General features: G+C 45.9%; 1 protein-coding gene across 2 annotated transcripts in view; it reads right to left on the bottom strand.

Annotated features, from left to right (window-relative positions):
- Nucleotides 1-19,264, bottom strand: part of CC2H3orf52 (chromosome C2 C3orf52 homolog) — a 32,779-nt gene that overhangs the window by 1,517 nt on the left and 11,998 nt on the right. The window contains exons 3-5 of one of the 2 annotated variants that reach the window (XM_049628167.1): nucleotides 14,096-14,223; nucleotides 7,754-7,824; nucleotides 4,402-4,583 (exon numbers count right to left, since the gene is read on the bottom strand). In XM_049628167.1, coding sequence (XP_049484124.1) covers nucleotides 4,402-4,583; nucleotides 7,754-7,824; nucleotides 14,096-14,223 — 381 coding nt within the window. Of the gene's footprint in view, nucleotides 1-23; nucleotides 4,584-7,753; nucleotides 7,825-14,095; nucleotides 14,224-19,264 lie in introns of those variants that run through there. The other variant, XM_049628166.1, reaches the window with a different exon arrangement.

Genomic DNA, 19,264 nt, shown 5'->3' with positions numbered 1-19,264 from the left:
CTGAAAAGAAAATACAAACGGAAGTCATTAATTTTTTTAAATCATGATTATTGTACAGATTTATGCTTTCATTTTATTTCATTGGGTTCGAAAATAAACTCTTATGTAAACTTGAAATGCCTATAAATCCCTAACAGAGGAAGTTTTCTCTTCGGTCAATACACACACGTATCTCTGAATGCTTTTCTTTTTTTTTTTTTTTTTTTTAATTTTTTTTTTTTTTTGATTCTGAGAGAGAGAGAGATAGCCCCCAAACTGGGGAAGGGCAGAGAGAGAGAGAGAGAGAGAGAGAGAGAGAGAATCCCAAGCAGGCTCCACACCATCAGCATGAGCCCGATGCAGGGCTCGAACTCACCAACCAGGAGATCATGACCTGAGCCAAAATCAAGAGTGGGACCTCAACTGACTGAGCCACCCACGTGCCCCTGAATGCTTTTCAAAACGCAGATAACCCGTTGCTCATTCATTTGGGTATGATTCACGATAACATTTTGTTGAAGCCTTTTGGGTGCTGAGGACATTTAAATGATGTCCGTTTTCATAATCTATTAGCCTCTAGCTAATAGATATCTACTAGCCTCTAAATTTTCAGTGTGTTAAATGGTATACAATAGACTGTGAGCAAGTCTGATGAGGGAAATGGCGTGGACCTGGCTTGACCAAGGTGGAGATGCCCATGCAAGGACCTGAGGACCATCACATGGAGGGTCCGTGCACTGCCACAGGGTCCTCACAGTTGACATTTGGGGCTGGACAAATCTTTGTAGTAGTGTAGCAGGATTCTCGCACAGAGAGTCGTGACACTGAGGCTTTTCTTTCCAGGAAGCAACTTCGCCCATGCAGGCGCCGCTTAGCTGGGTTCGTACCCGAAGCACTGAGCCCCGAACGGCAGGTAGCATAGTTTTTTATATACATTTTCTATTTCTTTGTCTCCCTATATGGTCACACACAAACATGCAGCCTGATTGAGTGGTCTCATGCTATAGGGTCATGAGGGATGTTGTCACGCATGCGTCCAGCCAGGTTGCCTTGAGGTTTTGGTTTTTTTGTTTTTTTCCCCAGAGGGGAAAAACCTCTACCACAGTAGAGAGGGGCCCTGTGCCTTGTAAGATAGTCAGATGCTGGTATCTAGATGCTAGATGCTAGTATCTCATACACGCACCCAATCGTGACAACTAAAAACATCGGCAGACATTACCAGCTACCCCAAGGGGGCGGTGGAGGGGCAAAACTGACCCCACTTGAGAATTAGTGCCTCTTGGCTAAACTTTCCAAGATTCCTGGAAAATCAATACACAACCTAAGTGATTTTCCTAGATACCAAGCAGTCCTGTCAAAACCGGAACTCACACGTTGGCTCCTCTGCCTGCAGCCAGCTCATCAGTTTACCCCCAAAATGTGCAAACAGGATTCACTCTTCTCACTGCTTGCAGCGTTTTCCTCTTTTCTCTCACACAAATCTGGCTCTTGCCTTCATTTAGTCTAGCTGAGTCCTTCACATATGCGAAAACAGTACAAAATAACTACCCCAGGTCAAGATGTCTAAAATAACTCGTGCTGCCATTTTACATTTGTAAAACAGACTGACCCCCACCCCATCCCCAGGCCCCCAAACACCCATAAAGTGAAGGAGCTCAAAAATAGCAGAAGGGGGAGGTGAGATCTAGTAAAGCAGTTCCGTTACCCTTGAGGGCGGCATGCTATGTGACCAAAGTCAGACGGAGAAAGGCAAAATGTTGCACGATCTCACTTACACGTGGAATCTAGGAAAAACAAACTCATAGAAAAAGAGACCAGATGGGTTGCAGAGGGAGAGGGCCGGGTGAAGGTGGTGAAAAGGCACAAACTTCCAATTGTAAGATAAATAAGTTCTGGGGGTGGAATGTGCAGCATGAGGGCTAGAGTTAACACTGCTGTGTGGTACCTTTGAAAGTTGCTAAGGGAATCAATCCTAAAAGCTCTTATTACGTGGGAAAATATTTTTTTAAGTTTATATATTTAGAGAGAGAGAGAAAGAGAGACTGGGGAAGGGGCAGAGAGAGAGGGAAAGAGAGAGAATTCCAAGTAGGCTCTCCACTGACAGTGCAGGGCTTGAACTCATGAACTGTGAGATCACGACCTGAGCCAAAATCAAGAAGTCAGACACTTAACCAACTGAGCCATCCAGGCGCTTCTGGAAGAAGAATTTTAAGAATCATTGTTCTTTGGAGTGGCTGGGTGGCCCAGTCAGTTAAGTCCTGGCTTCAGCTCAGGTCATGATCTCACAATCCGTGAGTTCGAGCCCCCCATCAGGCTCCACACTGTGCAGGGCCTACTTGGGATTCTTTCTCTCTCTCACTCTCTCTCTCAAAATAAATAAACTTAAAAAAAAAAAAAAAAGAAGAAGAAGAATCATTGCTCTTTGCAGAACTGGAGCAGCATCTCTGTGGGAAACTGGTTGCCCAGAGGATCACGGGGGGCGGGTGGGGTAACCCTCAGACCCACAGTGCGGTGAACATGGAAAACTGGCCTAAGAACACATGGGGTCTCACTGGGTCCCTCCCAGGGGCCTCTGCTCAGCCCACCTATCCCTGACTGAGCTCGTCCCCTCCCTTAGCCTGCCTGCCTTTTCGGGGTCTCTCTTCTTCCTTCCTCACTCTTCCCAAATGGTCACTGTGTTGTCTCCCGTTGGACTGATACTCACAATCCTGAGGGTATCGAATGGCTCAAACACTGCACATGCATGCTCTAGAAAGTGGACGCGGGGTCATAGAAACCCCCCACCCCAGCAGAAAGGTCTGAGAGGAACAATGATACAATCTCCTGCTTACTCCTGGCTGCATCCTTCGGGCACCTGCCGCCGTCTGGCCCCAGGGATATGTCTCCAAGGCCATCTGTCTGAGCTTAAATTCTTCCCAAGCTCTCCCCAGGCTCACAAGCCACTGCCCTCTGAGTGGCCCTCCCACTCTTATAACCCTCTCAACTTTTTCTCACCCTCCTCTTCTACTTTCCCTGCCTACCTTTGGAAAGAGCTGGTAACCACCAAAGTACAGAGGGGGCTCGGAAAATCGAGGTCACTCATGACACAGCAACGGCCACCAGATGCATCTCAGGCAGCTGCACCTCCCTTCTCTCACCTCTGCATACAGCAGGGGGTTGAAGGGTTTCCTCCCTTCCTTCCTTCCTTGCCTCCCTTCTTTCCTTCCTCCCTTCTCTCTCTCTCTCTTTCTAAAATTCCTGTTGAGGGGTGCATAACCTCTTCACCCTACACTTGGATGCTCTCTGTCTGGCCCACAGACACACTTTACTTATTCAGGTAAGTAAAACTGCTCTGTGAGGAAGCAATTCATTCTCAGTGAGCTTAAATTTGGCCTTCTGAATATCATTCATTCTACTTATTTGGGAAAAAGCAAGCTTTAAGACCTGCTTTATATAACTACACCGTCTTAAACAAGGATTAGCCTACTTTCACTTCCCGTCATCAAGAAATGCCAGTAGAATGAACACCCCTTCTCATACTATGTAGGAACAGGAGTACTTGGCAATCTGTCCTGCTCTTCTGATTCTAGGCTGGCTGGCACCGTGCCTGGTGCTAACTACATCTCCTAATTTGCCTTTTTCACTCATTTAACTGGCATTTACTACTACCGGTGTGCAGAAAGTATTTCCGGCGGATCACAGATGATGAAATATACAAGATGGTCGGCATTATGGGCTAACTAACAAGGGCCCCTGCGCCTCCAAGCGAGGGATCAGGGTGGGAAGTGAGACCAGAGGTCAGGCCGAAGCTCCCAGTGCAGATGCCATGGAGGCGCGTCTCCAAGGCTTGTGGTTACTTCACCTCCCCACCTTCCTTTTCACCGGGTTTTGTGCAAAGTCTTAAAAATTCTCAGGTTCTGACAAGCAGGGTGTTTTCCATGCTGATGAAAAGTAACATACCAATGTTCTCATTCCACTCTTGGTTTCAAAAGTAGATGAGTAAGTTGATTAACTTTCCAAAGAGACTGATTTGCCCTTTCATGCCCCTCTGTTAATGTAATAGACTCAGTGGCCTTCAACAGAAAAAGGAGATCGGTTTCTCATACTGAGATAATCTTTCAATGATTTAGAGGTATCATTCGTTCCAAATCCAATACTTCTCTTGTGAAACCGTGGCATTTTCATGAAGCTCACCAATGATGTTGCAAAGTGGGATATGGGACTCCAAATGTGGGTGAGCTACAACAGGGAAACATTTAGCCTCATCTTTACAATTTAATTATTTTTTCCCACCTACTCTGTCTGCTCATGGAGGCAGGACCGTGTAACCTCCTCCATGGAGCGTGAACATCACTTGCGCAGAAATCAAACCAAACCAGCTGCCCTCCATCTGGTTCACTTACTGAAGGTCACAACTCTGCCTTCCTGACTTCTTCGACTTACCGTAGAGCAAGAGGGATGCTGGATCAAGCCCCAAAGTCTCACAACCGGACACTCTCTGATCATGGAGATCCTGTAGTAAAATGCCCAGCACCAACTCTTTACTCATCATATACTTCATAAAACTGTCATCTTCTGAAGGAACCCCAAATTGCAGGTGGTAGGCTACGGTGGCATTTTCACTGCTGAAAGGCACGCCAAACAGACACAGCAACACAGATCAACAGCATCACACTGCAACCCAGGAAGCTGACTTTAGCACGACCCTCTTTCTAGTTCCTCATGTTCCTCCAGTACAAAAAGGCAAAGGGCATACTGTCCTAGAAGAACCCTCTTCTGTAATCTCGCCACAGAAAGTTGAGATGACCCTAACCTCTTCCTTCCACCTAAAACCCATCCTCTAGGAGACCCCTGGGAGAGGCCCTTGAAGGGAGAGTCGCCATGCAGCTACTGTCAAGGACGATCCAAGGGCTGGCCCATCCTCTGCCCCAATACCAGACTTTTATCCCCTGAGGCAGGGAAGCCCTGTTCTCCTCTTGTATTCCCTTCTCCACATCCTCACGCTCCACCCTCTCCCTGCCCCGACAAGTGACTGTCACAGCTGTTTGGTTTAACCAGTTCATTCCTTAACCTACAAAATGTCTGAGGTAGGACGCAAAGCTCCCTGCCACCAGCTGGCTCCAGAATTCCCAAATTCCCACCGGCTGCCCTGTGTAGTGGCAGCATATCACAGCTCCAAAGTGAGACCCGTTTTCTGTCCAATTTCCACCTCCCGAGGCTCTCAGCTTTGCAACTCTCAGGAAAGGGACCTAAGGAAAAGGGGTCTTCATCTTCCTAGAACATTTTTCCAGTCCCAAAATGGAAATAATCATAGGGCTATCTTCGGTTAATTAGTAGCTTACCCCGGCTGGTTAAATGCTACAAATGCTACCTCGACATACAGGTTTTTCAAAGTTATCCGCATACTTTGGTTCAAGAAGGCCCCGATTAAGAGCCTGCAATAAAATAATTAAGAGGTGGCCACATCTGAGACTCTCACCCTAGGGCAGTTTTTGACTGACCTGCCACTCCCGGGAGCCTGGATCAGAACGCCGGTCCTGCTAAGGACGGGGAATGAGCTCCCTCTTGTGGCCAGAGGTCACATAGGCCACTATTCTCATATTCATGTGGCTGCAGGTTTATAACCCGTGACAGCCAAGCAGTGTGCCAAACTCCGCAGTTCGGATGAACAAAATACCATCGAGACTGTGGAGAACCTCTCGGTTTACGTGTGCTGCTATGGACGGGCTGCAAAATGCACGTTCAGGCTCTCAGCCAGAGACACAAGTGTGCAGGTGTCATTACTTGTTCCCCGTGCTCCACCTGCCAGTTATTGCTATCGATGGTCAACATCAAGGTTGACCATTGATAGCACATCAAGCTGCACATCAAGGCGTACATTCACCCTGCACTCCCACAGGTGGGCAAGGTCTCAGGCTGGCTTATGGAAAGGATCACAGGCTGACTTTCAGAAGACTAGACCAGAAGTTTTTGAAAGAGAGGGTTGCCCTGCCTAACCCAGCCTGGCTAGCCCAACCTAGTCCCACCACATCAGGTCACCCACTGGGGGAGTTTACATCAAGGCTAGATCTTGAGGGGAAAGGAGGGACTTTCAGGAAAAACAGCCATGTGGGCTTCGCCTCAGCTGCCCACTATTAGAGTGCGCCTGGCAACTGACGAACCAAAGGCCATTTTCGCAGGTTCCTGTTGGGCTGGGGCAGGACTGAGGTCACTATCCCGTGTAGACACAAACCTGGCTGCCAGGGGTCTCTGGCTGTCTCCTGCCCGCTAGCGGCAGCACCTTCTGGGGGACAATGGCTTTTGTTTCTTACTCATCCCAACACTGTTAAAACGCTGCCTGGACCTCTTAAAATGCAACAAAAGTGCTTCCCGTGCAGAGCTCCTCTACCCAAAATCCTAAAGTCTTAGATTTTTCTTTCAAATAACTCGTAAAAACAAATTCTCTAACATTTAATCTTCAGATTTCTAGCCACATTTGGTTCAACCTTCTAATGTTTTTGTTTTGTTCCCCCCAATGTCTACCCCAGCCCATTATGCAGCCCCACCTCCTCTAAACCCATAATATGGGGGCTGGATTCTCAGAAAGACCCTCCAGGCTGAGTGTCTTTCCTTTCTCAGCTCTGTCTTTAAATTGCAAGTCGGGGCTAGTATATATATACAGGAAAATGTGTTGGGCTTTTTTATCGGCATTTTAATACCAGTAATTTGTGATTAAAATGAGCAATGTCAAAGATGTAACCATAAGGTGATATGCACAGTGGGGGGTCCATAAAGAAAGAGGGATGGAGCTGTCAAGGCAACCCGCCACTGTATGCAGTTTCAGACTTCAGGTCCCTTTTGGCCCTATCCCGTGGTGCTATCACCTGGGTAGCTTCCCCCCTGCACTAATGCTTCCCCCCCTGTACTAAGATTATGGTTTGGGAAATTTATAGTTTGAGAAGCAGGAATCCCAATATAATACTATCTCTTTTTTAAGATAATACTATCTGTGATGGTCACATTCCAGAGATATCTTAAGAATAGTGGATAAGAAAGCTTTGTCATCTAAATCTTCTCCTACCAATACAAAAAAATAATCAAGTGACACCCCTACACACATACACCTTTTATCTAGGTTCTATAGATAGAGACAAAAATATTTAGGACTAAGAGATATATATAAAAAAACTATATATATGCATGTATTTACTATACATGTATAATATATAAAGTATATATTGTAAGTACATGAATAGAAGAAATCACACCAAACTGTTGATGGTAGCCCATTCAGTAGAAGGGAGCAGAACATACCATATGTATGGAATTGACTAGAACATGCAATATCCAGGGGTAGTAGGTGGGGTGGAAGGAAATGGTAGACTTTCCCTGTATGAGATGTCTTTATATTTTTAATATTGTATAAGGAGCATGGACTCCTGTATTCCTTGTGTTCCTCAAAAGCACAAGCTAGTATCTGGATTATACCATTTACATCAGGTCACTATCTGAGATCTATTTCTATTCCTACCCCTAGCTTATTGGAACATCTGCAGGAATGGTTTACCTGGGAGTGGCTTCTCCTCTCTTCCATGTGACCCTGTTGAGTCATATAATTAATCAGGGCTTCACTTCGCTCCTTTGTAAAATCAGGGAGTTGAGCTAGTAGGTTTCCAAAGACCCTTCCAAAGCCAAAGCCATCACATCCCATCATCAGTTCCTTTTGTGCTTTGACACTCAGGAAGTCCTTCTAGACAAATGGTGATGGAGGTTGCTTTCCAGAGAAAGAGCAACGTGGCATGCTTCACATTCTTACCTGAAGTCCATAACTTCCACTGAAGTAAAGTAACGACTCAGAGACGGGGATGAACTATACACATCTGTGAGCTAAAAAAAAACAGGAACAAGGAAAACAACCACACGCGTTACAGATGGATCATATTGCGTCTGTATCACCTGACAAAGCAAAACCCTCATAGATAGAGATTCCACACTAGGTAGGAATTCACTTATCCAGAGGCCCCAGACCGAGAAACAGGAAGGTGTGGGCCTACCCCAACTGAAACTCAAGCTAACACTCATTTAAAAGGAGCAAGTGACCAGGCTGGGATTTTCAACATCTCTTACGTGTTGTGCTGACCCCTGTAGCCTTCACGCTGGGAGTGGTCTGCAGCCAGAGCCCAACAAACCTCAAGACCCCGGGCAAGAGACAACACGGCAGGGGCTGGGAAGGTGGCAGAACAGACCACCCGGGGCCTGGCACACCACTGGACGAGGGCTTCTTCTCTCCTTTCCGCAGAGCTTTACTGTGAGGAGAAACAGCCACGGAAGCCACAGGAATAGCACCTTCCCCTGAGTAATGGGACCAAATGGACCTGGCCTCTAATTGCAAAGATACAGAGTCCTCGTTTTATGCATGAAATACTGCAATCACACACAAAAAATGGCAGCTGTGCTCCCAGTACCCAGGTTTCGTGACTTCACATTTTACTGTACTTAGTTCAGCCCTTTATTTCAAAAACAAAACAAAGCTAAACCACCTCCTACACACTATTTTTCCTCCCTCCCTTCCCCAGTACGAATCATTGTGTGCAAGTCGGCGCATATCCTTTTCATGCCATGTTTTTCCAAATGTAATAATTCCTTGCGTAACATAACAATTCATAATTACTTTGTGTTTTTATGCAAATAAAAGGTGCCACAGTCTACACGTTCTTCTTTTTTTCACTCCAAATTACATTTGATAACTCCCCATGATGGTACGTAGAGACGGAGGTCATTCACACTAACTCCTAACTCCTGCGGAGTCACCACTGACTGAATGGTCACTGAATGGTCACACCAACCCTTCCATTCCCCTATGATGGCCACGTGCACTGTTGGCACGAATCTCCTCTTATCACAAACCATGCCCAAGCAATCACCCTTGAATATGTCTGCGCCTCTCTTCTTGTACGTGTAAAAGTTTCTCTTGAGTCTGTGCAGAGCAATGGAATCACTGGGTCCAAGAGGGGATGCGTCTCCAGCCCACCTAAATGTTGCCACACTGCTCTCCATCCCAGCAAGTGTGTTACATTTCCCGCGGCCTTGCTGGCACTTAGTGTTGCCAGGTTTTGGGGGGGGTTTTAATTATTGCCAGTCTAAGGGGTACAAAATGGTTTTCCATATGCATTTTTACTAGTGGGATTTGAGAATCTTTTCGTGTGTGTTTACGAACTCTGGGATTTCTCACCTTTGAATTATTATCGGTTTCCTGTCTTTCTCTTGGGTTTCCTGTTCCTTGGCGGTATCCGCAACTTCTGTATCTGGAATGTTTGGTGTTATAGTCTAGACGCTAGCTGGTGTTACATTACAAATCCCTTCTCCAAGCCTTTGATTAGCCTTTTCCACACATTTCAGAGATAGGAATCCTAGCCTAAAAGCAGTGCCCTGAGGGGAGCTCCGCTCGGTTTGTCTCCCACCTACTTCCCAACAGAATCTCCAGGCGCTTACATTTCCACCAACGTGCCCACTGAATTCACCTGGTGCCAATTCAATCTCCTGAAGGTGGAGCGGGGGGATCAGAGCACCTACAGTTTGTATGCCTCCAATCTTGACACTTTTGCCGTGATCTTTACAAGAACCTGACATAAGAGGCATTACTACCTCGTCCCCTTTCGTTAATAAAGGACACAGCTTTCGGAAAGGTCATGAAACCTGCCCAAGGCCACTCTGCTCACAAAGAATCCAGTCCCAGGTGTTACAGACACTAAATCCCTCCTCCTCACATGTTACCACACTACCCAGTGAGGATGAAGCAAGAAGGAAAGTGTCCTCAATACCAAGGAGGAAAGAAGCATAAAGTGATAAGAACTTCAGAAAAAAATGACTAGGTCATTTTACAGTTGTTGAGCCTCAGAGAAAAGAAAGCTGCCAACAGGCCCATGCAAGAAGTAAGAAGGTGGCTCTCACAGGGTTGTGCAGAACAACAGGAAGGAGGAAGAGGAGGAGGAGAAGGAGGAGAAAGAGGAGGAGGAAAAGGGTGGGGGGAGAATGCTAACGATGGTGTTCTTTCCACGCACTTCCTTACATACACACAAACACACACACACGTATTATGGAAGAGATTATGTCCTTCCCACCTTCTCTGTTTCTTCTCTCCTCTTCCTTTTTAATCCTTAGGGCCTAGTAGTATTTTGCATATAGTAGACTCTCAGGAAAAATGTCATTTATTTATTTATTCATTTATTTTTGTTTATTTTTTAAAATGTTTATCCATTTTTGACAGAGAGAGCATGCACATGAGTGGGGGAGGGGCAGAGAGAGAGGGAGACACAGAATTCAAAGCAAGCTCCAGGCTCTGAGCTGTCAGCACAGAGCCCAACGTGGGGCTCGAACTCACCAACTGTGAGATCATGACCTGAGCTGCAGATGGATGCTCAACAAACTGAGCCACCCAAGCACCCTTTATTTATTTACTTTTAAATGTTTATTTTTGAGAAAGAGAGGGGAGGGGCAGAGAGGTAGGGAAAGAGAGAATCCCAAGTAGGGCTCCTTGCCGTCAGTGCATAGCCCCATGCAGGGCTTGAACTCACAACCGTGAGACCATGACCTGAGCCAAAACCAAGAATCAGACACTTAACCGACTGAGCCACTCAGGGGCCCCTCTCAGAAAAAAAGTTTAAGCTAAAATTTTATGTTAAGAGCTGAAATGGTATATCAGATCCCTTTTAGTGTCCACTCTATGATTCTGATTCTTTTTGGTGACACGGTCCCCTGCTGTCATTAGGACATGTTCACATATCTGGGAGCCGTTAACCACATTACTTTGGCCTAAAGAAGTGAAATGAGGGACCTCTCACCCCTTGCTCTGGTGTCCCACGCTGTGCCTACGAGGCTGGGTGCACCTTGAGCGAGGCACCCAGTGAGCTACCAGAGTTGGGCAGAGTCGCTAATTCGGGACCAGGGAGACAGCTTCCCTGTGTTAGTGGAGAAGCCACTGTTAACTCCTGCATCAAGCACACAGGCCAGGGTTAACACGACATGCACCTAACAGGTTGGCGTAAGCAGAATCAGGGCCCCACCTGCAAGACAAGAAAACTCTGGCAGTAGGATAAGCGAGAGGCTAGGAAAATTGTTTAGAGAAGCAAGACAATAAAGCAAAAGCAAGGACATGGTGTTCCACTGTTCATTCTCATTTACCTTCCGTATCTGGAAACTTCCAGAAGTTGGCCTGAGTGAATGAAAGAAAGGAGTTCTTGACCTAACAGTAAGACTAATATCTCATGGGGCAGCTGGGTGGCTCAGTCAGGTAAGTGTCCAACTCTTGATTGCAGCTCAGGTCATCATCTCATGGTTGTGAGATCGAGCCCCACGTCAAACCCCACAATGAAACTCACATCAGGCTCCCTGGTGCTGGGTGCATGGAGCCTGCTTAAGATTCTTTCTCTTCCTCCCCGGCTGGGGTACCCTCTCTCTTTCTCAAAAAAAAAAAAAAAAAAAAAAAAAAAAAGACTAATATCTATAAGTTGCTCACTTTTGTTCCTGAACATATTTGGTTGGGACACCAGAAGGCAGTAGCTTTTTCACTTCACTATGCCTTAACTTGTATCATCTTGCAAACCAGATAGCTCTTTTTTAAAAAAATGTTTTACAGAGATGGTGCCTGGGTGGCTCAGTAGGTAAAGCGTCTGACTTCGGCTCAGGTCATGATCTTCTGGTTCTTGAGTTTGAGCCCTGCTGTTGTGCTGACAGGTCAGAGCCTGGGGCCTGCTTCACATTCTGTTTCCCTCTCTCTGTCCTTCCCCTGCTCACGCTCCCTCAATCTCTCTCTCTCTCTCTCTCTCTCTCTCTCTCAAAATTAAACATTAAAAAAAGCTTTTTTTAATGTTTTACGGAGTTGTTTATACGCATCTCATATGCACCTGTGGGTATACAGGGAATGTGTAATGATTTCCACTGATCCCAGAAGGAACCAGCTCAAACTAGCCTGTAAACTTGCCCCAGGGATCACACTAGTCCCTGTTCTTCTGGCACTACACAGTGATGAGCTAAAAATACCTGCAGAATCTGCTCATGTCCGGCTCTGTGCCAGAGATATGGCTCTAAGGTGAATGATTAACATCCATTTCCCTTTGACATCAAGAATTCAGTCTGTAACACGTGATATGTGCAGATGCTGAATCATTTCATTTCTGCTCTGCAAATGCAAAACCCCTTGATGAAAAAAACAATCAAGAGGAAAAAGGCAGGAGGCTATGCACACGGCCACTTGCTCTGGAATCAGGTGGAAGAAAAGGAGGGAAGGGGACTTGCAGGTAAGATTTAAACAAGGGAAAGAAGGAAGAAGAGAAGCCCAGATAATCATCCCAGAGCACAAACTCCTGTGACCAAAGGCGCAATCAAATATCATGCACCTCAGTACCCAGAAACGAACTCGGGGGTGAACAAGAAAGAATCTCCTCCTGTGGGAGCCTTCCTAGGAATCAAAGGGAAACCAAAGGAGGGTGACTCACACCATTCAACCTATCAACTGCAGATAAGCACGTAATGCGTGGCAGGCTGGTCTTGCTTAGATTCTCTTAGCCTATACTTTCCTGGGTCTGGCTGTGAACCCAACCAACCCTCCAGTGTTTCTCCATCACCACATACAAGGGCTCAAATGAAAGGCTGACCATGTCAGCGAACGTTAAAAATTTTCAGCGCCTGGGACTGCAAGCTGGTGCAGCCACTCTGGAAAACAGTATGGAGGCTCCTCAAAAAATTAAAAATAGAACTACCTTATGATCCAGCAATTGCACTACTAGGCATTTATCCACGGGATACAGGTGTGCTGTTTTGAAGGGACACATGTACCCCTGTGTTTATAGCAGCACTATCAACAATAGCCAAAGTATGGGAAGAGTCCACATGTCCATCGATGGATGAATGGATAAAGAAGATGTGGTGTGTGTATATATATATATGGCATGTGTATATATATATATATATATATATATATATATGGCGTGTGTATATATATATATATACACATACATACATACAATGGAGTATTACTCAGCAATCAAAAAGAATGAAATCTTGACATTTGCAACAACGTGGTTGGAACTAGAGGGTAATATGCTAAGTGAAATTAGAGAAAGACAAAAATCATATGACTTCACTCATATGAGGACTTTCAGAGACAAAACAGATGAACATAAGGGAAGGGAAACAAAAAGAATATAAAAACAGGGAGGGGGACAAAACAGAAGAGACTCATAAATATGGAGAACCAACTGAGGGTTACTGGAGGGGTTGTGGGAGGGGGGATGGGATAAATGGGTAAGGGGCACTAAGGAATTTACTCCTGAAATCATTGTAGCACTAGACGCTACCTAACTTGGATGTAAATTTAAAAAAATCAAAAATCAAACAAGTTAAAAAAAATCCTACTTCTCTTATGGTTTCAAAAGACACTGAAAATCAATACGTACATAGTAATTCAATTTGTAAGATCTGTGAATAGATACAAAACAAAATAAATTTTGGATACTTTGAGGGAAGAAAAAACTTTTTCCCCGGTGCCTTGCCAAAGAATAGGAAAACCACACCTCACCTCTGCAAATCCCCACCACTCGCTGCTGTGCAGTGTTCTCCGCTCTTTTATCTAGAACACTCCTGCCTCATATTTCAAGACTCATCCCGAGTATCACCTCCTCCAAGAGGCCCTCCAAGCCTTCATCCTCACCTCAGGTAGTTTAGAGGCCCCTCCTTTGTGCCTTTAAAATATTCTATATGCATCTCCACGATAGAACATATCGCCCTGTTTTAGAACTATTGAATTGCTTCCTCTTCTTGGACTGTGAGCCCCCACTGAGGGCACAGACCTTATGGCTCTGACACTTGGCAAGCTGTCTAGCACATCACAGACCCTCAGTGACACTACAGGTTGAATCAAATGTAAGACCAGAGTGAGGAAACGGAACACTGTCCTCCAGGACGCATTTCCTGGAGACCAGAGCTCTTCTGTCGGGCTTTACACTACAGAAAACCCATTTCTAAGCATCAGTTTCTGCCAAAACCCAGACAAAGAATCCAAGCCTGAAGCTACTTACTTGAGAGCCCAATGCCAGCTTTTCTCCAAGAACCCACATTCTAATGCTAAGGACTCTGTAAATAATGCTTAAGATATAATTACCCTTTTCCTGAGCTGGTGAGGCAACTCCTCCTCAGTAACACAGTCCTCTGGAATCTTTAGCTCGACCAAGAATGTTTTATTTGATGATAATTCAAGTATTTCGTTTTCATCTTCATCGATGTAAGTTGCTAAAGAGGGCGGGGATTAAAAAGTAAAAGTAAACACAAGTTTAACATAATAAATTGTTCCACCGGCCGCTGCAGAAAGCCAGGAGCATTCATCAAGGATAAAGCCCAGACACCGTAAGCAGGCACAAGCAGAAGTGCTGTGTCTTCTTGGTAATATCAAAATCTCAAATGGAGGGGACTTGCCTCCATTATGACAAAAATTTTGTTTGTGTGTTTTACAGCAGAAGAGGTCCCAGATTCCATCGAATACAAACGGGGCAAAGCCGGTGGGGGTGAGTGGGAAGAAAATGAATTCCTTTGTTAAACTGAACCTGCAGCCTTAGGTATGTACGTGGGTGTCCAGGCAGGTGCTAGAAGGGGGTCTGCGGGGTAAACGGTGGGTGATGGGGGGCAGGGATTGGCAGCAAGGAACTTCAATGAGTCCCCTCCATTCTGGGCTGTCAAGGACCATGCTGAGAAAGGGACATCACATCACGGACCAGAACAGCGCAGGGACTAGACACGAGCCGGGTCTTGACATCATCCAGGACGACAAAAGGTGGGCACGAAGCCATCACTCTGCAGTCTGTCCCACCCAAGAGAAAGGTCGACGCATTCTGTTTGTAGAAGGGAAGCCAAAGTGTACTCAGAGCCCCAGGGCCTTGCATCCTGGCCAAACGTGTGGCTCCCTGCGCTCTAATGACGGTGAGCTAATTGATTTTGAAGCAGTTAAAGCCAAAGGAAAAACACACAAAGCCAGGCGCCAGGAGCTAGAAGCTGTCACTCATGGTGCTGCCTCTGCTCCCCGGGCTCCGCATGGGCCTCACCACCGGGCCCACAAAGGAACCACCCCTCTGGCCCTGAGAAAGGCGTGGGTGGTAGAAATGTGTGTCCGTGCTGCCTCAGACCGTCCTCTCAGATCCCAAAGTGCGACATAACAGAAGTGGCCTCTTTTACTGGACTCCGAAAAGGCCATCAGTGTATGATGGAAGGGCCGGTGAGAAGAAGTAAGAATCCTGATATTTACTCCCTGACGGAGTTGAGGAAACGGGAGGCACAAGGAACGAGGGAATGTGCAGAAAAGAGATCACATGGCCCGAGATGACCAGCTGAGAAAGGCCTGCTCACGCTGGCCCCTCACTGGCCTCTGGGAACCTGGATTTGGGGAGGGTTCCCACCTTTCCCTCTGAAGAGGGGCTCACCATGCCTCAAACGGTTGGTACAAACAGCGTGGCTTATGCTGGACACCTCCTTTCCTTCTGGGCATCTAGAATTTTGGTAGGTACCAGGCAAAGGCTGCCTATGGGAACAACCCCAATAAAAACCCTGGGCACTGGAGCCTCTAATGAGCTTCCCGGGTAGACAACATTTCACGTGCGTTGTTACAGCTCATGGCTAGAGCATGTAAGTGTGTCTGTCCTGAGGTTTGTGCCTAGTTTCCTCTGGATTTTGCTTTATACCATTTTGCCATGATAAGTCATAATCATCTCTATGACTGTATGCTGAGTCCCATGAGTTCTCCCGGCAAATCATTGGATCTAGGTGTCATCTTGAGGGTCCCCAACACAAGGAATTATCTCTGCACCCTTGTTTGTTGTAAGTCATTACATTCATTTGTCTGACAATAAAGTTATGCCTTCATCGCTGCAAACTTGCCAAGTACAGGAAATTGTAGCAAAACAAGAAAAAAATTACAAATATCTCCTTAATCAACAACTCTTCCCCCCCATATTTTATTTAAAAAACATTTTTTTAATGTTTATTTATTTTTGAGCTAGAAAGAGAGACAACGTGAGAAGAGGAGGGGCAGAGAGAGAGGAAGACACAGAATCCGAAGCAGGTTCCAGGCTCTGAGCTGTCAGCACAGAGCCCGACATGGGGTACGAACCCAAGAGCTTTGAGATCATGACCTGAGCCGAAGTCAGAAGCTCAACCAACTGAGAGCCACCCAGGCACCTTCCCCCCCGTATTTTATATTACATATTTTAAGTCTCCATGAGAAGACTATTGCTTATTTGTCTTGATTCTGTTGTTAGTTGTTGTTGCTGTTAATGTAACAAAAGCTGTTTTCCCTGGTGTCTGGAATTCCTGACAAAGACTATTCTAATGGCTGCATAATGTTCATAATTGGCTCACCATTTCCTTACATCAGATTTTTAGCATTTTCACTTTCTGCTGTAATAATGTTGTGATGGGTACCTTTGATCTCCACAACCACCAGGTTACGTTTCCATAGCAGATATCACTGCCCTGGAAAGGACCAGGGAAAGCCAGAAAATGAATTCAGGATTCACACAACTGCTGAATTCAAAGACTCTTAAGAAGAGACACCAAAAGAGGTCTCTAATCGCAGCTCCAATGACATACACTTATATGATCCAAATAATGAATCTGTATCAACACCTGGCTAAAATAGTTGTGTCTGTCAAAATAACAATACTAACAATGGACTTATCCAGTCAGGAGAGTTTTTATGCCACTAATGAGACTTCATCTGGACAGAGGAAAAGTGTTTTAAAAAAAAAAAAAAATCACAAAATAAGGACACCTGGGTGGCTCCGTCCGTTAAGCGTCCAACTCTCAGTTTCAGCTCAGGTCGGTTTGGTGAGTTCGAGAACCACATCAGGCTGTGCACTTGACGGTGCGGAGCCTGCTTGGGATTTTCTCTTTCTCCCTCTCTCTCTGCCCCTCCCCTACTCACACTGTCTCTGTCTCTCTCAAAATAAATAAATAAACTTCAAAAAAGGTCTCAAAACATACAAAGAATGCTGGAGATACACAAAACAGCTCTTTGTCCGGAATATAAGAAATGAGGCTTCAGAGGGAGGCCCTAAACGCCAGATGTCTTCAGGAGATGATGGAGGTTGTTAAACATCTCCCAGGAAGAAGTGGAGGAAAATCTGATGATGGATGGGAAGAAAGGGAACTGGGAGGGCTGAGGCAGACAGGCCACTAGACACAAGATTGGGAGAGACTGATTTTGACTGCAAGCAGTGGAACTCGGAAGGAAGGAGGGAGGGAAGGAGAAAGCCTGAGATGGAGGAGACGGAGCCGGCTTTAATGGTAACCAGACTTAGTTTGAACCTTGGTGTTGGCCAATATTTATTAGTCATGAGACCCGAGTCAGTCACGTAAATCTCTGAAGCTGTTTTCTCAGCAGAAATATCAACCGCTCCACTGTGGGAAATGGGAAAGATGGGAATCAACACATACAAAGGACCCACTGCAGCAGCCTGCAGGAAGTGGACAGTCACTGATAAAGGCACTTGCCAGTGCATTATCAAGGCACTGCCAAGGAATGACTGGATGAGACTGGATAAGATTTGACTACTCCCTTTGGGGCGCCTGGGTGGCTCAGTCGGTTAAGCGGCCGACTTCGGCTCAGGTCATGATCTCGCGGTCCGTGAGTTCGAGCCCCGCGTCGGGCTCTGTGCTGACAGCTCAGAGCCTGAAGCCTGCTTCGGATTCTGTGTCTCCCTCTCTCTGACCCTCCCCTGTTCGTGCTCTGTCTCTCCCTGTCTCAAAAATAAATAAAACATTAAAAAAAAAATTAAAAAAAAAAAAGATTTGACTACTCCCTGGACACAGCAGAGACGAAGAGATCAAAAAACAGTTCCAAGACGTCGAGCCTGGACAACAGGAAGAATAGCTACTGTACTACCCATTACCTACAGACACTCAGCTGCACACTTGCAGCTTTAATTCTCATGTAATTCTCAAATCGACCCTATGAGTGAAATATTAATGTTTTCATTTTATTTATTTTTTTAAAGTTTTTATTTCTTTTGAGAGAGAGAGAGAGAGACAAAGCATGCACGCGAATGGGGAAGGCGCAGAGAGAATCCCAAGCAGACTTCGCCCTGTCAACCCCAGAGCCTGATGTGAGGTTCAATCCCACGAACTGTGAGATCATTGACCAGAGTTGAAAATCAAGAGTTGGACACTTAACTGACTGAGCCACCCAGGCGCCCCTAATGTTTTCATTTTAAAATGAAGACACTGGGGGCGCCTGGGTGGCTCAGTCGGTTGAGCATCTACCTTCAGCTCAGGTCTTGATCTCACAGCCCGTGAGTTCAAGCCCCGCGTCGGGCTCTGTGCTGACAGCTCAGGGCCTGGGGCCTGCCTCGGATTCTGTGTCTCCCTCTCTCTCTGCCCCTCCCCCGCTCATGCTCTGTCTCTCAAAAATGAGTAAGTATTAAAAAAATTTTTTAAAGGAAGACATTGAAGCTTAGAGAAAATCCATAATTTGTTCAGGTCAGGTTGAGCTAGTAAGCAGTAGTATCAGGATCCACTTATAGACTCAGATTCAGAAATCATTTAGATCTTACAAATGTGGAAACTGAGACTAAGGAGGTTGAAGAATTTGCCTGAAGTTGCACAAATGGATGGTAGCAGAGCTGGAATAAACAGGGTCTCATGAAACCATAGAGAGCGCTAACGGGGGAAGGGAACACAAACGAATAGTAGTTTCGTATAATGATGGAGACAATCAGGCGATCTTTCCAGCCAAGAGTATGACTCAAATTCAGGAAAAGAGTGTGGATGCAGATCTAGGAGTCAGCTCCAAGAGGGGTGGCTGCCGCCTTGGGAGTAAATGAGTTCCTCAAGGGAAAGGATGCAAAGTGTGAAAAGTAAGAAGGTTGAAGACAAGCCTCAAGTATCACATGTGGAGGCCAAAGGCAGAAACAGCAGGAGACACGAGGCCCAGGAGTTCTGTAGACCCACAAGAGCACAACGCACTCAAATAGGCTACAAATAGGGCAGAGATGAGGGAAAGGCCACTGGGTTTCATGATCAAGCAATTACGGGTAACCTTGGGAAGAACGACCTGGAACCAACGGGTTAGGAGCAATCAGGAGGCAAGATCCAAATGCAGACCCCTATTTCTAGAAGTCTGCCAGTGAAAAAAGAGAAAGAGAAAAAAAAGCCTAAAACGAAGACGCAAGATTCTGAGGGAAGAAAATTTTGAAAGACAGACAATGCCAACACATTTGAAGAGGCTCAGGTTGAGAAAACCAGACATGGAGCTATCTAGAGATCCATGGGTTAGGAGAAGCTGGAG

Source organism: Panthera uncia, chromosome C2 (genome assembly GCF_023721935.1).
Source record: "Panthera uncia isolate 11264 chromosome C2, Puncia_PCG_1.0, whole genome shotgun sequence".
NCBI lineage: Eukaryota > Metazoa > Chordata > Mammalia > Carnivora > Felidae > Panthera > Panthera uncia.
Note: the sequence above shows the minus strand (reverse complement) of the source record. Positions and strands in the feature narration are given on the sequence as shown.